Source organism: Dipteris shenzhenensis, chromosome 33 (assembly GCF_047967505.1).
Source record: "Dipteris shenzhenensis isolate YYH24624 ecotype China chromosome 33, Dip_SZ_1.0, whole genome shotgun sequence".
Lineage (NCBI taxonomy): Eukaryota > Viridiplantae > Streptophyta > Polypodiopsida > Gleicheniales > Dipteridaceae > Dipteris > Dipteris shenzhenensis.
The window spans coordinates 4372611-4394399 of record NC_141628.1 but is presented as its reverse complement, the minus strand read 5'-3'; the positions used below and the strand labels follow the sequence as shown (position 1 = coordinate 4394399).

The following is a 21789-nucleotide window of genomic DNA, read 5'->3' as shown; positions in this document are numbered from 1 at the left end:
GACTTCTTACTGTAGACCTTCTTGGATTCTTGACCCTTGTTCATGAGCTCAAAATTTTGACCAAGCTTGTATGCACTCTCATAATCTCGTGGCCTAAAACTATGAACATACTATCGGATGTTTGAACACAGCCCATGGAGAAACTTAATCAGCTTCTAATTTTCCTCCAGCTGACATCTGAGTGAACTTCTTGGCGTACTGATTCACTGTCTCAATGTCTTCTTGGTGTAGCTCATAGAACTGACTTTGAAGCTCGTCTAGGTACTGAGGTGGCAAGAAACGTGATCTGAGATCTGAGATCTGAGATTCACTGTCTCAATGTCTCCTTGGTGTACCTCATAGAACTGACTTTGAAGCTTGTCTAGGTACTGAGGTGGCAAGAAACGTGATCTGAGATCTTTCACGAACTATGTCCACCCATAATGAGGTGCCTCCTCGTCTACATCATAGTAGTGCTTCTACCGCTTGAGCCACCAGGTGACTGCCTCGCCTGTGTGGTGCATTGATGCTATGATGCACCACTTTTTGTTGTTTGTAGGCACAACTGAAAAATAACTTTCAAACTGATTGAGCCACGAAGTCAACACTAGAGGTTCTTGCCTACTGTCGTACCAAATGAAGTTGGGTTTCCCAGGAAAATATTTTTTGATGAGCAGCGGAACTCTCCCCCTTCCTTCTTCTTCATGCGGTGGAGTAGAGAAATGAGGACTTGCCAGTTCCCTTCTTCCTGCTCCTCTCGAGTGGTGCACTTTCGTTCTTCCTTCTCTTCCCGAGCGGTACTGTCCCATTCTTCCTTCTCTTCCTAGGTGGTATGCTCTCAGAGTTCCCTAGCCTCTTGAGCCTTGAATAGTCAGAGCTCCTTGGCTTCCTGAGCCTCACTGTCAGCCTTCTGCTCCCTATCTCAACGTTCCTTGGCCTCTTGGGCCTCTCGGTCTTGGAGTTCTTTTGCTTCCAGAGCCTCCCTGATAGCATTCTTCCTTTGCCTCCCGAGCTGCTCTCTTGTGTTTTTTGGCAGCCTGCTCACGATCATCCTGCATCTCTTGGAGTTGAATCATGCAGTTAAAGAGATTCTCAGACTGTTGTTGCTGCATTTGCACATAGCCATCGTGGTAGACATCAGAGCCTCTGCAATATTTTGTGGTGGTAGGGCTTGGGAAACGGATCCCTCAATGAGAGCATATTTTTATACTATGGTCTACAGCCACTGTTGGGCGCTAATGACGTCAGTGGGGATGTCATAGTAGCTAGTCCCTGCTATGTGTGATGGACTTTATGGTTTTCAACCTTATGAGTGACTATCATGAGATTGAAACTGCACTATGTTGTGTTTTTAGAGGATGAGTTTGGGAATGTTCTTGGATTCATCTAGGTATCTGCCCTGCTCTGTTGGCATGGCTACTTGGTGGCAGCCTGATGTGGCTGCTTGCATGGTAGCTTGCTGACGTGGCTGCCTGCATGGCAGTCTACGTGTCCCTATTGACCTAGTTTGCTGACGTGATAGTCCATGTGCCAGTCCAGCATGCCACAGGCTGAGGATGCCCATGACAGAGTGTGAGAGTTTGGGGGAGGAATATGATGAGCTTCCAAAGAGGGAAATAAACAACTGAAGAAATGGATGCCCAATAGGGCTGAATACAAGTGAAAGAATAGATACCATATGGAGGGGATAGCCCTCACTGATAGAGGGAACTGAACCCTTACTGTAGGAATTGTGAACTGCTGGGAATAAGGGGCCGCTATGATGCAAAGCCCCGCTGTTGCTCTCAGCTGAACCGGGACCTATAGATGAACCTGTAGATGCCAAGGAAGGGGCAGATCTGCTGCTCCTTATTTTTGCTAGTGAGAACTGCTGCCCCAAACCTGTCCTAGAAGTGAATGAAATGAAGGGCCAAGGGGCTGCCCTTATATAGGCCCCTTGGGCCCTAAATCTGGCCGACTAGGGGCTGACAGCACTGGCTTGTCAGATTGGCTCTGCCAACCACTGACTGCCACATGGTAGTCCGCACGTGGTTGCTGATGTGGCATGTTGTTCGCCTGCTAATGTGGCATTGACATGGCATCTTTGCTGACATGGGCACCTCTGTTGGCATGGCAATCTTGCGCGCGTGTGCTGACGTGGTAGTTTTCCAAGTTGTGCTGACATGGCAACCTACGTGCTTGCTGACATGGCAGTCCACGTGGTAGTCTAGCATGCCACGGTCTGAGGATGCTTGTGACATCCCCTTCTACTGAAACTCAAATTAGGGTATGAAGAAGGCCTCCCAATATGAAGAAGGGACGTGGTTGACTGTGGTATGCTTGACTTATGACTCTTGATCTGGTGGAAGTGAATCCCAAGCCCCTCTGGATATGTGCTGTGGGGTGATGATCCAGGAAGATGCTCAATGTGATGCTCTTCTGGTTGTATTGGTGATAGGATTGGAGGGAGACTCATCGTTAGGAAACTATCGTGGTCCTACTATATTATTGTGTCCTGCTAGGGGGCCTTGGTTTGTGCCCTCTGAATTGCTGAGATCATAGAGTTGAGGAAGAATATCTCTAAGCCAAGAAATGAACGTGGACCTGGCACTAGTTTGAAGTTCAACTTGATTATGAGAACCAGGGCTTGGATATCAAGATCCCGGCTGACTGTCTACCCACCCTGAAATCTTCAGTGGTAGAGGTGACTTCCTTGTTGCTCTCCACCTGCTGTCCCTGAAATGCGCCGTTCAAGGCAATGGTATCCATCGGCATGAGAGTCAATTAGGCTTGCTTGGCTGCTTTGGTGGAAGTAATATCCTCGAAGCTCCCTGAATCTGCAAGGATGTGGACTTTCGGACCACCAATATTGCCGTAGAATTGAAACATTGTGGGAAACTTACGAGGCTCCCCCTTCTACTGATCTTCAAGCTCCTCGATGACCACTGATGTTGTTCCTGTAGGACTTGAAGCTGTGGATGAACCACTTGACGTGGCTCCTGCTCCTTGAATTGCGGAATCTTGCTTCCTATGGACCTGTACATGACAAATGAAAGCACCGGTTTTCTTTGGCATAGGTTGCTTGTGTTGCTGCATCCAAGAACCGGTCATAGCCATTGCTATCCTTCGTCATCTAGCTCTTCTTCTGCTACCCATTCCCACCATCCTGGTGTGGTGGATTTTGTCTTTTGGCTTTATTTTAGATCCATCTGGAGGACACCCTCTGGGCTCTTGGAGGCTTTGCCTTTATGGGGGTGTCCCCTTAAACTACTTGCAGTGGGATCCTGGGGAGTGGGAATGGATTGACGCAAGAAACCATGAGAATAGCCTCCCATTTTTGCAATATTTTTTTTTGGAGAAGGCTCTGGAACTCTCTTAAGAATAGAAAAATCACTCTTTTCTTTTGGCTTTCTATTCATAGAGGAATTGCAGTAAGTCAGTGGAGGTCCAAGTTTGGGCTCCCTCTTCTTGCCACCATTGCCTATATGCCGAGGAGTCCTTTCAGTGTTGCCTTTGGGATTGCAGGCAAGACCAGGGTTGTCAGGATGTGTATTGTGGGACATTTGAATAGATTTGCTCCCTCCCCTTTCTTCATCACCTTGGGCTTAGTGGATTGTCTCTTTTTGTCGGGGCTTGAGGTGTACTATGAGATGCATAGCTCCTCTTGGGATTTTTTGGCTCGATGTCACTTGGTTAAGTTATGCTTTCTGGATGTTGTTCCTTCATCTCCTCATAGACTTGCACATGCCTCAGTGGACACATGCTGGGAGATCATAGCAGGCATATTTGTAGATTCAGATGCATACATGCACTTCATTGTTCCTAGGGCTTCTTCTACTAGAAGGACTTTCTTCCCAAGGAGTGAGAGGCTATCCTTCTTCTCGGAGTTCACTATAGGTTTGAGGTGGCACTTTCAATTTCAGTCTTGGATCTTCACCAAGAATTTTTAAAAGTAGGGCTTGACCCTCTGGTTTTTTTTGTCATGCTATGCATGGTGTATTCCTGCCATGAGCACTTTGCTGTTGGAGCTTTTTTCATACTTCATAGAAGTTTCTTCATTAAAGAAAAGGAAAATTAAGGGTTTTGTGAGGAGTTCTTGAAGTGTTCAACACACATAAGAGAGGATTGAGTTGGTAGGGGATGCTTTACCAAATGCTTGATTTTTGCCAGCTGTTGGATATTTGGAAGCAAAGCGCATTATGGATGCTTTAACTGCTGCAAGGCCTGAAGCTCGTACGCTGTTCGGCCGGCATTCTGGAGCTGCCGTAAGTGATTTTTATAATAATTTTAATTATGTGATTTTGACAATAACAGTTGGGTTATCTTGCGAAGCTTTGTGTTTGGAAACACCAGGGTCATCATTACTGTTAGGAAGAACTAGAATAACATCCATGCTTTCCAGGGTGATTGGGATGCAATTGTACGTTCTTATGAGAAGGATTTGCTTTACCTTGGAGAGGGCGCACAGATTATGGTTCAAAATGTGAATTATGAAATGTACTCCTCGTCTTCCTTTAAAACTGTTCTGGTTTCAAAATGTAGATTATGCAATTCTTGTTTTTCTTTGAGCAACTGTTTTTTTGTGCCATTCCAAAGTTATGATGATTTTCAAATCAGCTCCAGGCATTTGTTTCATGTTCAAAGTTTCTCAAGACGCTCCCTATCAGCATGCTCATGTTGTTAGTGCATAGATTAGCTGTATGCAATACTTAGTTTAAGGTGAAGTGTCATCACAACTTGGTGGAGCTGATTTCTTTCTGTTGAAATGCCAAAGACCATATCTGAAGAAGCAGATTACAAAGCTTCAGCAGCAATTAACAGACTTGGACCGGAAAGAAAATGAGTACAAACGACATGCAGCTGCAGCAGCTTTGAAATATCAACAGGCTTGTCAGGAACTGGGAGTGAATGTGAGTCTCATTTCTTGCAACATCAATATGGAAAAGGATGTCCTTGCTATTGTCTAGCATCAATTTTAGTTTATTGAGGGAAATTTTAGATACAATGTTGACCCTACTCATTTGGTACTGATTTGATTCTGACACAGCTATGCATCACAGGGGAACAATATTCGAACAGAGCTGCTAGCGACCACTAAAAGATTGCCTCTTCTATTCACAGAGCTCAAGGAAGGGCTTTGTAGTGAACTTTTAGGCCAAGCAGTAGTGTGTTATGAGGCCTTTGTTTCTTATGCTCATAGCAAGGAAGGGGTAAGTGAATTCTGTCAACTTTGGTAAAGATTTTGTATATGTTGCCCCGGATACTTGTATCGACAGGTGAAATTATCTTTCTGGTGGCTATTGTCAGATTAATATGAATTGCATATGTACAGGGCTTAACATCGAATTCTCCCATGCTCTTTCCAAATTTCTGTGCAGGTTGAGTCTGATGCAGTTGTACCCACCTTAAAGATGCTCCGGGAGAAGGGTTCTGATATACTTTCAACAGAAAGCTTGGGGAATGAAACTGGTGTTCCTGATGCATTATCTTCGAACTGGTATGTGACTCCTCGATTGGACAAGGTGGATTGCCCAAGCTTTGATGGGAAAATTGGCACAGAAGAGAATGAAACTGGTGACATTGATTGGGACATTGGAATCATTGAGGATTTTATTGAACCTCAAGAAGCTGAAAATCTGGGAGAACACGAATCTGAGATAAAGCAGAACAATCCAGAAGCTGCTTGGAAACCGAGCCAAGAGCTGCCACTGGCTGAGGTTTCTCAAGGAGAGAGAGATTGGGCAAGTGAAAACTTAGGAGACGTTGATAATGACCAGTTAGATAATAAAGAATTGGAAATTGGACAATCAGGAATACAGTGGGATATAAGCATTGAGGATAGCGTAGAAGTGGGAAATATGGCTCAGTCTTTGCCCTCAGGCTGTAATATGAGGGAGACAGTTGAACACATGGAGCAGAGACAGGTTGCTTCAAGCCCTTTCATGGAAGCAGATTACAGGAACAGGCTTTTGGATGATTTGTTAGAGGTAATTGGAAACTCCTGTCTAAAGCATATTTTGTGGTTATGGAAGGGATACACAGTAGATACAATTTTTTGTCACTTCATCTTCTGATTGCTTAGTTGTAAATGCCAAGTTTTTTTGGAAAGACTTGTAAGTCCTAATAGTTTTTAGGGCAATCTTATGAAGTTTTGAAGCTGAGAGTGCTCGTCTTAAGCCGTGGTATTGGTTGGATCTCTCTGAATGGGTAGAAATGAAATTCAATTCTATCTACCATGTGAACCACATCAGTCTCCGTGAGCTTTACATTAAAGTGTGTAAATTTCACGAGCTCCTTTACTCTGGAACTGAACTTAGCAATCCCCATTGTTTCAACCTGTTTTATCTTTCAAGGTCTTTCATGCTTTGTTAGCAGTATCTAGCTTCTCTATCAGTGCAACCAATTCTCTCTTTTTGAGCTATTGCTAATTACAAGTGCTCTCTTTAGCTTCTTACCAAACTCTCAGGCAAAGAAATTGTCGTTTCTTTTGTTGCATTGAACATCAAAACTCTTTTCCAGTCTGATTCTGAGTGGAGTGTCCTTGGTTGGTCTCAGAGATCAGCATTGCCTAACCATTTTGCACTCATCATCATACCAGCTATTTTGAGGTATGGACCCTCTAGGTGACTTTTTTGTGTTTTTTTTGTCTATGAGAATGAGTGTTGTGCTGCGATGTGGATGGCATTAGTGAGAAGGAGAGCTTTTGCATCTATATCTGGTTGCTCATCTATGTGCTTTAAGAAAGTGGCAAGATAACTACCATATATGTGGTCTAGTGAATGATCAAAGTCATCCTGGTAGTTTGTGGAGGAGGCGGGCCTGTGTATATCCTGTAAGGGTTGAGGAATGGTCAGGTCGAAGGATATATGTGAGTGGTCTGCTCAAGGCATAAGGGTGTGCGCCATGAGGCCTGAAATATGTGATGTGAAGGTAGGGGATCCCTGATGTAGTCCACTACACTGTGATCTCCTGCATGATGTGAAGGTAGGGGATCCCTGATGTAGTCCACATCAGGGATCCCCTACCACATGGGGAGATCAGTGTGTAGTACACCAGGACGAGATACAATTTTGTGTGTAGTATCTCGTCCTGGTGTACTACACACTGATCTCCCCATGTGGGCAACAGGTATATCCCTTTGAACTTGGCCATCTCTATAGTCTGATACAATGAGTAGCTCGTGATTGTACATGTATAGCAAATATCTCCTGTATTATATCCAGTGTGTCCTTTGATCCATGGCAAAACTCTCCAATCTGGAGGTTACGTAGTGCTAGGGAATTCCTACAAAATACCATAGTGCTTCTCAAGCTGGATCTTTTTGTTAAGATTGGTTGTCTTAGAGACGTGTCCTTGTACGTGACAATCAGGGGCTTCTCTCTTGTCCCTCTCTCTGTGCATTCTCAATCCTGTTTTTATCCACCTCAAAGGTAGCATGCATGAACTTCATGGCTGTTTGCAATAGGTTGATTGCATCCTCTCCCTCCCTACCATTTTGAGGTTTAGAGGTTTGTGTTTATGCATGGTATCTTCCTCAAGTATTTCCTAAATGGCTCTCATGGACCGTGGGGTTTTGCCCCTAAACCACTTGTAAGGCCAACATTTAGTCACCTTGGATTGCTCCTCTATCTTGGCTGTCAATTTTTCCTCCATCTTCTTGGATTCCTCCCAGGCTTGCTCATGGTTGGTTTTGATTTCTTCTAGGCATATTTTACGTGCAGCATTCTCATCTTTCAATACTCTCAATGTCTTGACATCCGATACCATTGGACAGCCTTCCCTTTCCTCCTGCATCTCAAGCTGAAAGGCTTTTATGGCTGAAGCTTGGTCCTGTGTTGGGTAAATAGGGTCAATGCCCCACTTGGTAGCCCCTATAGGAGCATTGCAATGTTCAACCATTTGGAAATGCGTGCATACCAGGCCCTGCGAGCCCCACTCTCAGCTATCGCATAGATGACTCTAGTGCCCCTTTCGGTAGCCTCTCTCTAGGTAAGGCCCAGACCTTGTGGACGTAGGTAATTGTCTAGAAGATAGCATCAATCTCGAGCGGTGTCATAGCCAACTCTGCCTGTATGAGAGAGAGAGAGAGAGAGGGAAAGAAAGTTTATTAAAGTCTTTGGAAGACCGATGGGTCTATGAGACTGATGGAAAACTGATACAGCAAGCAGATTGGGTGGAGCTACTAAACGAGCATCATCACCCATGCTGAATGCTAAGTGCTAAGTTAGTATATAGTCATATCATGAGTAATGGCATCATCGACGTCGTCGTCGTCATCATCATCATCGATTCAATCACCATCAATCACCATCAAGGCTGGCTGGCTCTGGTCAATGCAATGCGCCCCCACAAGGGTATATGTGTGTCAAGGAGGTATTGATGTGTAGCCAGTGATGGAGCGCTGGCGACTGTCTATGGGTGCTGCCCATCTCTGTCTCTCGGCAATGACTTTTCTCCTGACAGGGCTATCGTAACTCCTGTGGGTCGTGTCCCAGGCGCGAACATGTATGGGAGGTCGCTCAATGTGATCTGCATGGCCGTCCGTTGTCAAGTGCGGTGAGACTCAAGCTCTGGGTCTCTGTTGCATCTGCTATCAGTGGCCGCAAGGCTTGTGCGATCTGACTGGAAGAACATCGTGATCCTGCTCTGAGAAGGGTCGGGCCATGTGCCTGAGGACTGTCTCTACGTCTTGAGTAAGTGCTCCCTGTGATGGACCGCCTCATGTATGAAGTCAACAAGGTTTCCCTGGTTTGGGTATGAGAGAAGTCTGAATAGTGGCCCAAAATCGGCCCTAAAAAGGAAATGGTATCGACCGCGAATCTCGTAGTACACAGGGCATCTAAACGCGAAGTGCTCCTTCGACTCCACCTCCTGTCGATCACATAATGTGCATAGGGGTCTCTCCATGGGTATCCCCTCAGCTCATTAGCTCTTGATGTGGAGTCGGTGTGATGAGACTCGAAACTGTTCGACAGAGATCCTTAGTGAGTGTGGCAAGGGGATCCGAGTGTACTCTGGTTGGACAATGAAGCCCTTCTCAGAGATGCGTAGGCAGTGGTCTCTGTAGAATCTGAGCTTCACTGGAATCTCCCTCGGCTCCAACCAAGTTTTGAATGTGTGCAACTGTAGTAGATCCTCTCGAATGACCTGGTTGATGGTATCCTAACAGGATACATGGAGCGTCTAAGCTGTACTGAAAGGGAGGTAGTCTGTCTAAGTGAAGCCCCAATCACCTACGTGTCTGGGCATACCAACCTCTCTCATCCCATTGTGTGTGTGTGTGTGTGTGTGAGAGAGAGAGAGAGAGAGAGAGAGAGAGAGAGAGATTAACGTCCGTGGGAGGCCCTGCGGCCTATGGGACGAAGTGCGGAAGTCTTGGTAATATTCCAGCTTTACCCTCTTTCACTTGTCAGCCAGTGAGTTTGCAAAGTGCTCAGTAAAGACAGTTGAAACTCTTGCATGGTGACCTTTTCAGGCGGCATGGTCAAATATGCTTCCACTTTCCATCTGCTGAACCATTTTCTTATGTCGGTTGCCCATCCTGTACAGATGATCTTACTTTTGTGGTTCTTTTGAAGCTTTGTGCTGGCATTCCATGCTTTATGAGGCAACGTATCAGGTTGCATTTGCTGCACCTCTATTAGGTATTGCATAACTCTGATCAGTGCATGAAATTCAATCGGCCTCCTTCGTGTTTCCAACAGAAGTACTAAGTATGGAGTAGTGGGTTTGACACCAATAATCTTCTTGAGAGAGAGAGAGAGAGAGAGAGAGAGAGAGAGAGAGCCTTCAATAATCTGCTTGAATGCTGGCTCAACACTTTTATGGCTACGCATTGATCAGGTGGTTGAGCATTTGTTGGTTTCACTTGTGCAGATCAGAGGCTTTTTGCGGCAAAGGCTTGAGGAGCTCAATAGAGAGGAAACATCCTCTTTGCAAAATCAGGTGCAGGCAATCTCACCACAAGGCTTGCAGCAATATGGAAATGATTCATTCAAGGCAATGAATACAGAAATCTCCAATGCAATCAGCCTACTAACAAACAGGAAAACTCGTGATCTCATCATGATAATCACGTCCCAAAGGTGCAAAATTTTTCTCCATGTGCATGTTGCAATGCTGATTTTTCCTTGAAGTAAAAATAATAATCAGATGTGGTTTATTTGGTCATTTCAGAGGGATTCTCAGCTTATTCATATTTTCTTCCTAGATGCTGATTGCTTGTGTTTCTCTGTGCTTTCATGGTCTAGTTACTTTTTTCATGCTTCTTTCCCTATAGCCCATTACTGCAAGTTTGGGACACACTTCCTGGCTGGTCTTCAGAAGGAATTGACCTGGTTTTCTTTTCCTCTGCTCCATTCTCTCTTGAAGTTGCTTCTTCTGGACCTGCATTTTCCATACCATCCATTTCCTGTTGTCATGTTTGATAGTTTTTGGAAGCCTTTCCAATCCTCTTTGCTATTTTTGTCCTTCTCTTGCTGTGTACTTCCCCTTTTCCATCTGAGTTTTGGTTCTTTGCCTTCCAGTCCAGTTTTCCTTTCTATTTTTGCAGCTCATTTTCTTGCAACAGGAGAAATGGTATTTAAGGACATTGTTAGATAAGGAAAATAGTCCATCTCTGCTAGAGTGTGGGCAATTATTTTGCAGAGAACTTGTCCACAACCAGCTTAGCCCTGAAAAGTGGTTGGAGATATTTGCAAATGATTTTTGTTAGAGATTCAATATTATCAGTGAAGTGTTGGAATAGAATAGGTCACCTCCCCACTTGTGAGCCCCCTAAGCAGGAGTGCAATGGGGGGGGTGAACCATAGGACAAAGGAAAAGAGAGAGAGGGGGCTGCCAAATGGGCAGCACCTCACAACAAGAAAGGACGCATGGACAAGGAGGCTGACATCAGCCAAGGTACGGATCTGCTACAGCAAATGTATGGACAGTACGGAGAAGTTTCATGTGGCTGTACAAAGCTGGCAGGAGCCAGAACAGAGGCAGGATCAGCAGAAAGAAGTTGCGCAGCAAAAGGCGACTGATTGGGGGACCAAGAGGATCTGGTTTGGGACCCTACACAAGGGCTGGGGGAGCCCAAGGCATGGAGGAAAGAATGTGCCTGGTTGGCCAGGTCCAAGCCAGCCAACGAGGCATATATATGCATGAAAAGGGGCCGACCCCTGGTCGGCTGAAACAGACCCCCTGCGTCAGCCAATAGGCCTAGGGGGTTGGTGTTTTTGGCTGGGCCTTGAGCCCTAATATGAGGGCTGCCCATAGTAACAGGATACACATGGGAGTCAGCTCATAGGAGGGAATTGAGGAGAGACAACGGAGTACGAGGCTCCGGGGGGGTGGCTGTCCTTTTCAAATTACACCTGAGACCACTCATATCTGTGGTTTGGAGAGAGGAGCATGCACGACACATGTGGATATGAATTCAGCTTCTAGATGCTCGACCTATCTTCATTACGGTGTGCTACTTACCTCCAGACACATCATCCTATGCACGAGACGTCACTAAAGAGGGACACAGCCCATATGAGACGATCAATGATGACATCACAGAGTTCTCCAAGCAGGGAGACACCCTCCTACTGGGGGATTCAGTGCACGGACAGGAAATAGACAGATGGGTCTGCTTGACTTCACAAATGACAGAGATCCACACATAGTCCTGGAGCTAGATGCAGCTGAGTTTGGGATATTGAGGCACTATGCAGATGCCCCACAGGTGACAAGATATGGATGACATTTTCTTGAGATGAGGGCAATCCACGACTTGATCATCTATAATGGTCTTCATAGATGGCCATCTTCTGGAAGACTTACTTGCTTCATGCATGGCAGTGGGTCTAGTACAGTGGACTATCTACTAGGCCCACTAGACTTTGTCTAACAAATACACGACTTCGCCACCCCCCCCCCACTCGGAGCTGACCACTTGTACTTAGCCTCTCTGCCACCATGTGTCTTTCCCACGACTCGATCTATGCGGATCCGAGATGGGAAGATGCCTCGAAACCCTTGGTTCGACGACAACTGCAGAAACTTTGGGTCATCTGACGTCACATGAGGCACATAAGATATTTCAACGATTGACACGTCGTAAGAGGTGGGCCTTCCTAACACATAGGATGGATGAGATTGTCAGATCTTTTAGAGGAGGAGACTTGACCACTAGATGGGGGTTTCTATCAGAGGGGAAGCCACCTATTCATATGTTTCCCCATGATGTGTAGATGTAGACACCGCTGGATATGTCCTCTATGCCCAGGCCCACCACTTGTCATCTGTTCACCACATAGAACGTACGGGCTGCACTTCATCGATTACACAATTAGAAAGCATAGGACCATGAGGGCGTACGGACTGAGCACTTTGCACATGGATAAGAGGTCCTAGCTCTGGTCCTAGCACAGATGTTCAACCGGACTGTGTGTCACAGATTCCTACATGCTTGGAGCACCACCACTATTGTGCCGATACAGAAAGCTGGGGACCCTATGGAGACTGGGAACTACCATACCCTCATGATTGGCCATACTCTAGCCAAGATTTATGGATTAGTTTTAGAGAGGGAGCTCAGGAGTCATATGTAGGCTCGGGGGCAACGAGCACTACGACAGGTAGGATTCTGAAGACAATATTCTACCGTAGATTACATCTTCACTTTGAGGCTATCATTGAGGAGGTGAGATCTAGACACTAGAAGGTCTACACATGGTTTGTAGACTTTCGGAAGGCTCCATTCCTCCATAATTCTATGCAGGGAGAATGGTTCTAAAGTCTTAGTCTAAACACCTTGGAATTTATGGAGTGAGAATCATCTCATGAACCTTGGTGGTGTTCATAAACACCTTAATGGCTCTTACATTATCCATTATACTTAATGGGGAGAATCCAACCATTACCATTCCTCCATAATTCTATGCTAGGGAGAATGGTGCTAGGGTCATAGTCTACAAACACCTTGCCAATGAAATTTGAGGAGTGAGAATCATCTCATGTACCTTGGTGGTGTTCATAAACACCTTAGTGCCTCTTACGTTAAACAGGTTGATCTTCCATCATGTCATCACCCTCAATGGTGTTCATATACAAAGAAGCCCTAGACTAAGTGGGATGCAAGATTATAGTTGATGCAAGGACATGAGGCAATGACAAAGCATTTAATATGCACTACTAGATGTTAAGGCTAGTTGCATTACGGGATAGAAGTACATCAAGACAATGATGGTGCACAGTAGAAGCTACAAAGAGCTGGAGCAAAGGGCACACTAAGACCCTTGTAGAGTAAAAAGTACTATGTAACTATGATGAAATAAAGAGCTCAATGGCTCAAGAAAAATCAAGTACAAAACATATCATGTGCTATCCAAGGTAGGCTGAGGGATGGAGCTAGAACTCAGAATCCAAAACCCCGCACTATGGTGACTCGTCTATGAGCGATAAACATGTCTCAGATCTACGTCTGTCCGACTGTCTCATGCTGTGGTGGCGGAGGGGGACGTGGTCTCCTCAATCTCTACACCCGCTGAGCTATGTCCAAAGTGACCCCTCATCTTGGGTGGTCTCCTCTAGGAAAGCTGTGATAGGTCGGACCTCAATAGAGTGTGCTCTGGTTGTTCTCCGTGTCACAGGTGGCCTCTGCAACCCTCTATCGGTAATCCAGACTGCGCGCATATCAGCTAGCTCCTCCTCCTCCATCCCACTGTGTCCTGGAGCTAAGTTAAATTAATAGAAACCCGTGAGTCGCCGCTGTGTCTAGTCAACCTTTGTATCATGTGGTCTGGTCGCCTCCTGTTGCTCTTTCTGATCTGTCGTAGCAGGTCTCCATGTGTTGGCGCATCTCAAGCAAGTACAGCCCAATGCAAACCTACTCATGGAAGTGGATCAATCGTGATAGTGGACCGAAGCCAATCCCATCTTGATAGAGATAGTGGTATCGCACCCCCGGATCTGGTAATAGGCTGGGCAAGCGCAAAGAAAGTGCTCCTCTGTCTCAATCACTCCCAATATGCATAGCATGCGAGTCCACTGCTCTCTGGGTATAGGTGTTGCTCTCCTTGTCTCAATCCTTAGCTGATGGGATGAAACCCACATCTGTCCAATAGCGATCCTCAGTGCATGTGAGATTCCTCTGTCCTCGAGATACTAGGGTCTGATGATGAATCCCTCCTCCAAGACGCTCATGAAGTGGTCGCAATAGAATTGGGTCTTGGTGAGGAGCTCCTGATCTCCCCCAGCTGGAGGAGAAAGAAAGAAAGAAAGTTTATCAAAGTCTTCGGAAGACCGATGGGTCTATGAGACAGCGAAAAAACTTAAATACAATGAGCTGTGGTAGTGGAGCTACTAAACGAGCATCCACACCAATGTAAAATGCAAAATGGCAGTACTAAGTCCTAAGTACAGCACAGTCATATCCTGACTATATATATATACATATATATATCAATCTCAGCATCATCGTCGGCATCACCATCATAACCATCATCATCGTCATCGTCAGCAACAGAACATTAGGATGGATGAGGCTGTGGATCATATCTAACCGTATGATGTAGTTCATCTCATCTCGTGGGATCGACTCAAGGGGTGCATCCATACGGTACTGAAAGGGAGCCTGTCCAGCCGCATCCCGTGTCTGGCAAACCATATTGATATACGTTTACCTTGTGTCTGCCCCGCTCTCAGGTAGTCGTTGGATGACTCCATGGCCAACCTGGTAGTCTCCAATGGAGTAAGTCCCTGACTCTGTGAATGAATGTCACTGTCTGGAAGATGGCATTAGTCTGTAGTGGTGTCATGGCGAACTCTTCCTATACTATCTCATGCGGGACTGAGAGCTTGCTCTAAATCATCCTAGATCCCATAGTCACCTGTAGGTGCTCAAATCTTCTCCACTCTGCTATTCATAGATCACAACCCTAGAAGGGTATGAATGAATGTCACTGTCTGGAAGATGGCATTAGTCTGTAGTGGTGTCATGGCGAACTCTTCCTATACTATCTCATGCGGGACTGAGAGCTTGCTCTAAATCATCCTAGATCCCATAGTCACCTGTAGGTGCTCAAATCTTCTCCACTCTGCTATTCATAGATCACAACCCTAGAAGGGTGTTGCATACATGGCAGTCGATCGCACTAGCGTATCAAAGAGCCAGCATTTCATCAGTGGATCCTGAAAGTGTGCCTGGAAGCATTGTCTCAGTGCCAGAGCACCCCATCCCCGTGTGAGTCCTGTATGGGCTGCATGTGTCATAGTGAAAAGGGATCCTGTGAAGACTGCTCCAAAATATGTGTAGGACTGCACTATCTCCATTGGCTCATCCCGATAAGCGAAGCTGAGTCGACGAAGCACTGCATGTGAGGCGTTGAAGACCATAACCTTGTTCTTCCCAGGTTGCCTGTCAGGTCTCTCTCTGCAAGACACCTCTAGGGCCTCCAAATGTCTCTGTATCCCCTCTACAAAGGATGAGATAAGGACTATGTCATCAGCATATGTGTAGACTGCACTATCTCCAATGAAGACTGCTCCCAAATATGTGTAGGACTGCACTATCTCCACTGGCTCGTCTCGATAAGTGAAGCTGAGTCGAATCGATGAAGCACTGCATATGAGGTGTTGAAGACCATAACCTTGGTCTCTCTCTGCAGAACCCCTCTAGGGCCTCTAAATGTCTCTGCAGCCCCTTCGCTAAGGATGAGATAAGGACTATGTCATCAGCGTATAGCAAAAACTGTATCATGAGATCGGCCAATAGTGATCCTTCACCTCCTAGGCGGTCTATGAAGGAAGTGATCTCATCCCAAAAAGGATCGGTGTGAGGGGGCAGCCCTGCTTCACTCCGATCGTACTCTCAACCCAATCTGATAGACCACCTGTGGCACGAACTCTGCCTCTGACTAACTCATATAGGCTCATCACCCCCCATATCAGTGTCTCTGGAAGTTGTCTCCTGATTATGCGGGATCGTGGGATAGTGTCAAAAGGCATCCTAAATTCTTCAAGAGTGACTGGATTTCTTTGACCCTCTCCTTGTGGTCACCTGTCAAGATTAGGTTATCAACATAAGGAATAAACAAACTCGTCTACCTTCTTTTCAAAAGAGATGTGAGTTGGCGTCTGGAGGACTTTTGTACGACACAATCATCGAAGTACTATCAATGTGTGTGTACAACGCCCTTGGCCCTTGAGACTTATTTTAGCCCAAACACTGCCTTTTGGAGGCTGCACACCTTATTACCAGCCAAGTGATAGCTAGTTTCACATAAGGTTTCTCTCGTAGGTCTCCATTTGGGAACTTTGATTTAGATCCATTGGAAGTGTAAGCTATTTGTGATGCACAATAGGTGAACCGTTTTGATGGTGGTCTTTCTTGCAATCGGAGTATATATTTCCTAGTAGTGGAATCTTGTGCTTGAGCATATCATTTGGATACGAGTCTAGCCTTGTAGTTGTTCAAGTGACTGATTGGGCTTGTACTTGACCTTAAAGACCCATTTGGTCCTTTGGACCTTCCTCCTTGCAAGCCTAGCCATAGTATGGATTCTATTTCAACTTCCATGGCCTCCTTCCATGCGGGTCCCCTTACCTTCATAAAATGTCTATGGCTGTATTAGTTTAGATTCTACCAAGTTGGTTTGGTCTTCTTGATCTTGCAATGAATCAAGGCCATCTTCTGGTGTGCTAGACTCATTCGAAGTCATCATGTACCATTGTGGAAATCTCTCTTGATTGGTGTAGTATCTCAACCTCTCTCTACTGGCTCATCATTCGCATCTTCATTTGATTGGATTAATTGCAGGTCACCATCTGCCCTAAAGTTGGCTTCCTTGAAAATTGATCTAGCATATTTGTTAATTGATCTTGTAACCAATTGTTCTTGCATCCAAGCTTGGCCAAGGTCTTAGGATGTAACCAATTGCAGGTCTTTTGAAGCCAAGCTTGGCCAAGGTCTTGCAGGTCACCTTGCTCTTGCTGCATAATTTGCTTCTTAGTAGATTTGCTTTGGCATCCTTTGTTATCATCACCGTGGTCTTCAATATTTTCTTCCTTAATAGAGACCATACTACGCTGGATACTCACCTCCTCCTCAAAAACTGTCCTCTCAAAGTTTGTATGCCTAGACATGTCAAGTGCAAGTGCATCCACATCCTTACCTTGCTGGTCAACATCCGCATCTTGATTTCTATCACAGATTTGCTCAACATTGCTTTTCTCATCATCTGTCTTTTCAACCATTTGGCCTGCTTCATTGTCACTGTTATGTAGGCTTCTGCCATCACCATGCATACATGTATTCCTTCCATTGGTATGCTGAACAGCTAGGGCATCGTCTGGAGCAATGTATCGGTCCTCCAAACTGATACAGCAGCGTCCTTGCTGTCCATATTTGTTTCAATCATGTGGGCTGCTTCTTTTATGTGAGCAGCTATCCCGACATAACCCTTGTATATTTGCAGCAGCAATAGCCTGGAAACAACCAGATTTTTGTCCTAGATATTGAGGCATCTTGCACGTCTTTGAAGCATGATTTAGCTGCGTACTAGGGAGACGCATAGCATGGCTGGGCTGCATGACAAACATTGGCCTGACTGCATTCTCCTCAGATGTTGGGTGTCTGCTCTTATAGGCTTGCATGGCCTTTGGCATCACTCCCCTCGGAGTCATAGTTCCAACAACTTGCTCTATGGCATTTGTATCTTGACATTTAGCATAGGACATCGCTGTCAAATATAAGAGCTGGATATGTAAGGTACAACCACCATCATATATATCCCGACCTTGCAAGCTGCTTCATGCTTGCAATGCACTAGCCTGTGAGGCATAGTGTAGTTCAGCTTGCAGACCACCTGAAATCGGATGCATGACTATCTTATCAATACACCCAAAAGGAGAAAATACTTGATACAACACATCCAATGTAATGGGGTACACCAGATTGTGGATGGTAATCAGAAGGATTCCATTGGGCTGTGAATTTTCCCCACGATGAGGCTGCCCTAAGCTTTTTGCATGCTGCATAGAGCCCTGCATAACCTGTCCACAACTAGAGGCATGTCATCCCATTTTCCCTTCATACGCATGCGGCTGTCCCATCGTGTGCATTAAACCTTTGTGGCTGCCCCACTATGCCAAATACATGCACATGTGCTCACACTTTCTGCCTGTCTCAATGCTCAAAATGTGATGGAGAGGCTCGGAAGAAAAGTTGATGAAGATGCTTGGGAGGAAGGTTGTTGAAGAGGCTTCTGAACGGGGTCCAAATGAGCCCAAATAGGGCTGTGGAAAGCCCCTAAAAGAGGCTGGAATTCTGAGTTTTTGCCTCTCCCGCCCCCCCCCCCCCCCCCCCCCCCTTTTTTTTTTTTGGGGGGGGGGGGTTCCCTAACTCACCTAGGACACTTAGGACTCCTAACCTAAGGACTGGTAAGACAGGACACTGACTTAGTCTAACCTAACCCTCCTTGTAACCCTAGTTAGTACTAACCTAACCTAGGTCCAAACTAACCAAACCTAAACCTAATCCCTAACTAAACTAACCGTAGTTAAAGTCTAACCTAAGGCTAGGACCTTGTAGACTAAGGTTTGCAGGGCGGCGGAGGCGGCGCGCGGCTGGCGGAGCAGAAGGCGGTAGGGAGGAGAAGGCGTCCGGAGGCGATGCGTGTCAGCGTGGGGGAGGCTATGGGTGTAGATGCCACGAACAAAGACGGGCTCCGACGACTCAAAGAACGGGGTGTAGATGCCACGAACAGAGACGGCAGGCGCAAGGCTCCGACGACTCACGGAACGGGGATGGAGGCGCGTTGGACGGGCAGCTTGAGGGCGTGGCGACGGGCAACTCGAGGGCAAGACTGCCGTCGATGGCAGCCGTGTGGAGCTTCGGATTAGTTCTAGTCAGAGGGCTCTCGTGGGCTTGGGCTGTGGTCTCGTGGATGCTCTCGTGGGCTGCTGTGGAGCGCTGGTACTGTTTGCTTGCTCGTGGGCAGGTTGCAGGGATTTTGGGTCTTGTGGATAGATCAAGGGGATTTGCAAGTGGCGTTGCCTTAGCGCTTGATTTGGACGCTCACTAGTAGCTTCGAAACACTGATGTAGCTTTCCTGCGTTGTAGGTTATGGCAACCCTTCTGGCTGTGGCGATTCACCGGCACACTGTCTTGTTCAACAGGATGTCCATTGTCAAATCGTTTGTAGTAGCCACACGTTTTTTTAAAAACAATATGGTGAAGCAATGGTGCCAGGGTCGGAGCTCTGATACCAAATGTAGAGAAGGGGGGAAGGGGCAGATTTGGAGATGGGGAGAGAATAGCAGAAGGAAGGGAGGAGAAGAGGGGAGAAGGGGAAAGAGAGAGGAAGAGAAGTAGAAGTAGAAGTAGAATTTATTAGCGTCCTCGGGGGGCCAAAAAATGACCCATGGGACCCGTCTCGATACAATGTAAAAAGAGTCTCCTCAAGGAGAGGGGTCAGGAGTCTATGAGTTCTTGACGACAGGTAAAAAGACGAGTGACAAAAGATCCCAATGCTGCCGGAGAGGCAGTGAAGAGAACTGATGTCAACTGAGCGGAGTATCCCAGTATCTGCTGGTGATATGTGCATATCGGTTGTAGTTCTTTTGAAGCTTTGTGCTGGCATTCCATGCTTCATGAGAGAGAAGGATGAGGGGATAGAGAGATACAGAGAGGGAGGAGAGAGAGAGAGTGAGCGTAGGCAGCAGGTAGCAGGAAGGAGGAGGGAGAGTAGATAGGATTAGATGTCACATCAAAAAGTGCGTACAAAGGTGTGGAGGTGGACTTATATAGTCTCCCTCTACTATATGTCCTTTTTGCCCCCCTCTAGGCCTAAAAATCCCCTAAGCCAAATGAGGCCTAACCGTCACTAACTTGGCCTGATCTTGGCCTTCATTACATTACAACTCCTCAATGGATCATTCAAGGCCTTTACCTTTGTGAGGATCTCCCTTCACATGTTCACCCTCTCTCATCTTGAAAGAATAAAACTGATTTGACGGTTCAATATACGTGTCAAGTTGTCGATCTCATACTAATTCTTGAGAATCACCCATGCATTGTGTGTATTGGGAGCCATTTGAATCAGTGGGATCAACTATCCTTTGTTGTCTAGATGAGCATTGCTAGTGTGTTTGCATCCCCCTTCTCCAGTGCTTGTAGACAATTAGGTCTGGGGGCACTGTTGTGGCACTTGTCTTGTTGGCTAGGGCACCCTCCGCTGTGATATGTAAGAAGTGATCTCTGTAGAAGCTAAGCTTCACTGGGAGTTCACTCGGTTCCAACCAGGTCCGAAAAGTGTGTAGCTGTAGTAGATCCTCACGGATAACCTGGTTGACCTCGTGTGATAAGAGGGGAGAGAACGGAGCATCCATGCTATACTGGAAGGGAGGTAGTCTATCCATGTGGAGCCCCAGTCGCTCAAACCATCTCTCTGTACGTGCATACCAGCACCTCTGATCTCCTCCTGCTGCAAATGCCATAGAAGAGGATAAAGCTATCCATGGTAGCCTGCTACGCCCCGAGGTATAATCCCCATATTCCCTAACTCGGTACAGATATGTGATGACCTGAAATGCAGCATCTAGCTGTAAAGGGGGTGACCCAAACTCAGCCTGAATAATCTGGTGAGGAACGGATGACTTACCACGAATCATCCGTGATAGCATGAGAACCTGTAGCCGCTCCACACGGGCCCACTCTGTATCTGACAAGTCTGGCCCCCAACAAGGACTGCCGTACATCCCCGCTGGGCGAGCCAAGGAGTCAAAAAGCAACCCCTTGGTGCGTGGATCCTGAAAGTGTGAGCGGAAGCACTGCCTCTCTAGCCTGGCCAATGAGGCATACCCTCTACTCAAGCGTGCCTGCATCGCGGGTCTCATAGTGAAGCTCGGTCCGGAGAAGATAACCCCAAGATAAGTGTATGATGAAACTATCTCAACAGATGACCCCGCAAATGTGAACTGCTCCTGATGCATGATGGCTCGAGATGTATTGAAGATCATGACCTTGGTTTTACCCAGGTTGACCTTCAAATCATGAGACTCACAAAAGGACTGTAGTGCGTCTAGGTGTCTCTGAAGCCCCTCTGCTGAGGAAGACAAGAGAGCCACGTCATCTGCATAGAGCAAAATCTGGATCAACGTGCCTGCAAGAGAGCAACCTACACCCCCCTGTGTCTGCATCACTGTCTCAAGCTGGTCAATGTAGAGGCCAAACAAGGTAGGCGACAAAGGACACCCTTGTTTGACCCCGATGGTACTCATGATCTCGTCTGTCCACCCGGATCCTACCCGAACTCTGCCAGAAACTCTCTCGTAAAGTGCCATGACAGCCCAAATGATCTCCTGGTCATAACCCAAGTCCTATAGGCGTCGTATGAGGCGGGCTCTCGGGACTGTGTCAAATGCCTTGCGAAAATCCACAAAGCATTAATAAACCCTCTGCTTCCATGATCTCGCCTCCTCGATGATACATTTGAGCGTCAGAATGTGGTCCATGGTTCCATGATCACGCCGGAATCCGGCCTGTCCTGCAACTCTGAGTCCTCGACACTCTGCAAGTCTGCTAACCTCGGAGTCAAGTACTGATGCATAAATCTTGGACATGACATGTCCAATCATAATGGTCCTGTAGTTCTCCGTAGTCATGGGATCCCCTGCCTTGTGGATGGGTGAGATAGTGTTAATGGTCCAAGTGTGTGGAAATCCCAAACAAACCGCTTCATTAAAGAGGATCAGACGTAGAAGTGAAGGAGGATGGAGAGGTTAAAGGTAAGAGAGGATGGAGAGAAGAAGGATGGAGGGATGGAGAGCAGGCTGCCAAGCTGCAGCTTGCAGGAT

At 46.5% G+C, this 21789-nt stretch overlaps 1 protein-coding gene across 1 annotated transcript in view; it reads left to right on the top strand.

Moving 5' to 3' along the window:
• The window catches only part of LOC147879562 (CDK5RAP3 protein homolog), a 53093-nt gene that overhangs the window by 5748 nt on the left and 25556 nt on the right, over positions 1-21789 (top strand). The window contains exons 3-8 of the mRNA XM_087371703.1: positions 4129-4223; positions 4361-4455; positions 4733-4868; positions 5019-5168; positions 5337-5945; positions 9835-10043. Of these exons, the coding sequence (XP_087227829.1) occupies positions 4129-4223; positions 4361-4455; positions 4733-4868; positions 5019-5168; positions 5337-5945; positions 9835-10043 (1294 nt within the window). The remainder of the gene's footprint in view (positions 1-4128; positions 4224-4360; positions 4456-4732; positions 4869-5018; positions 5169-5336; positions 5946-9834; positions 10044-21789) is intronic.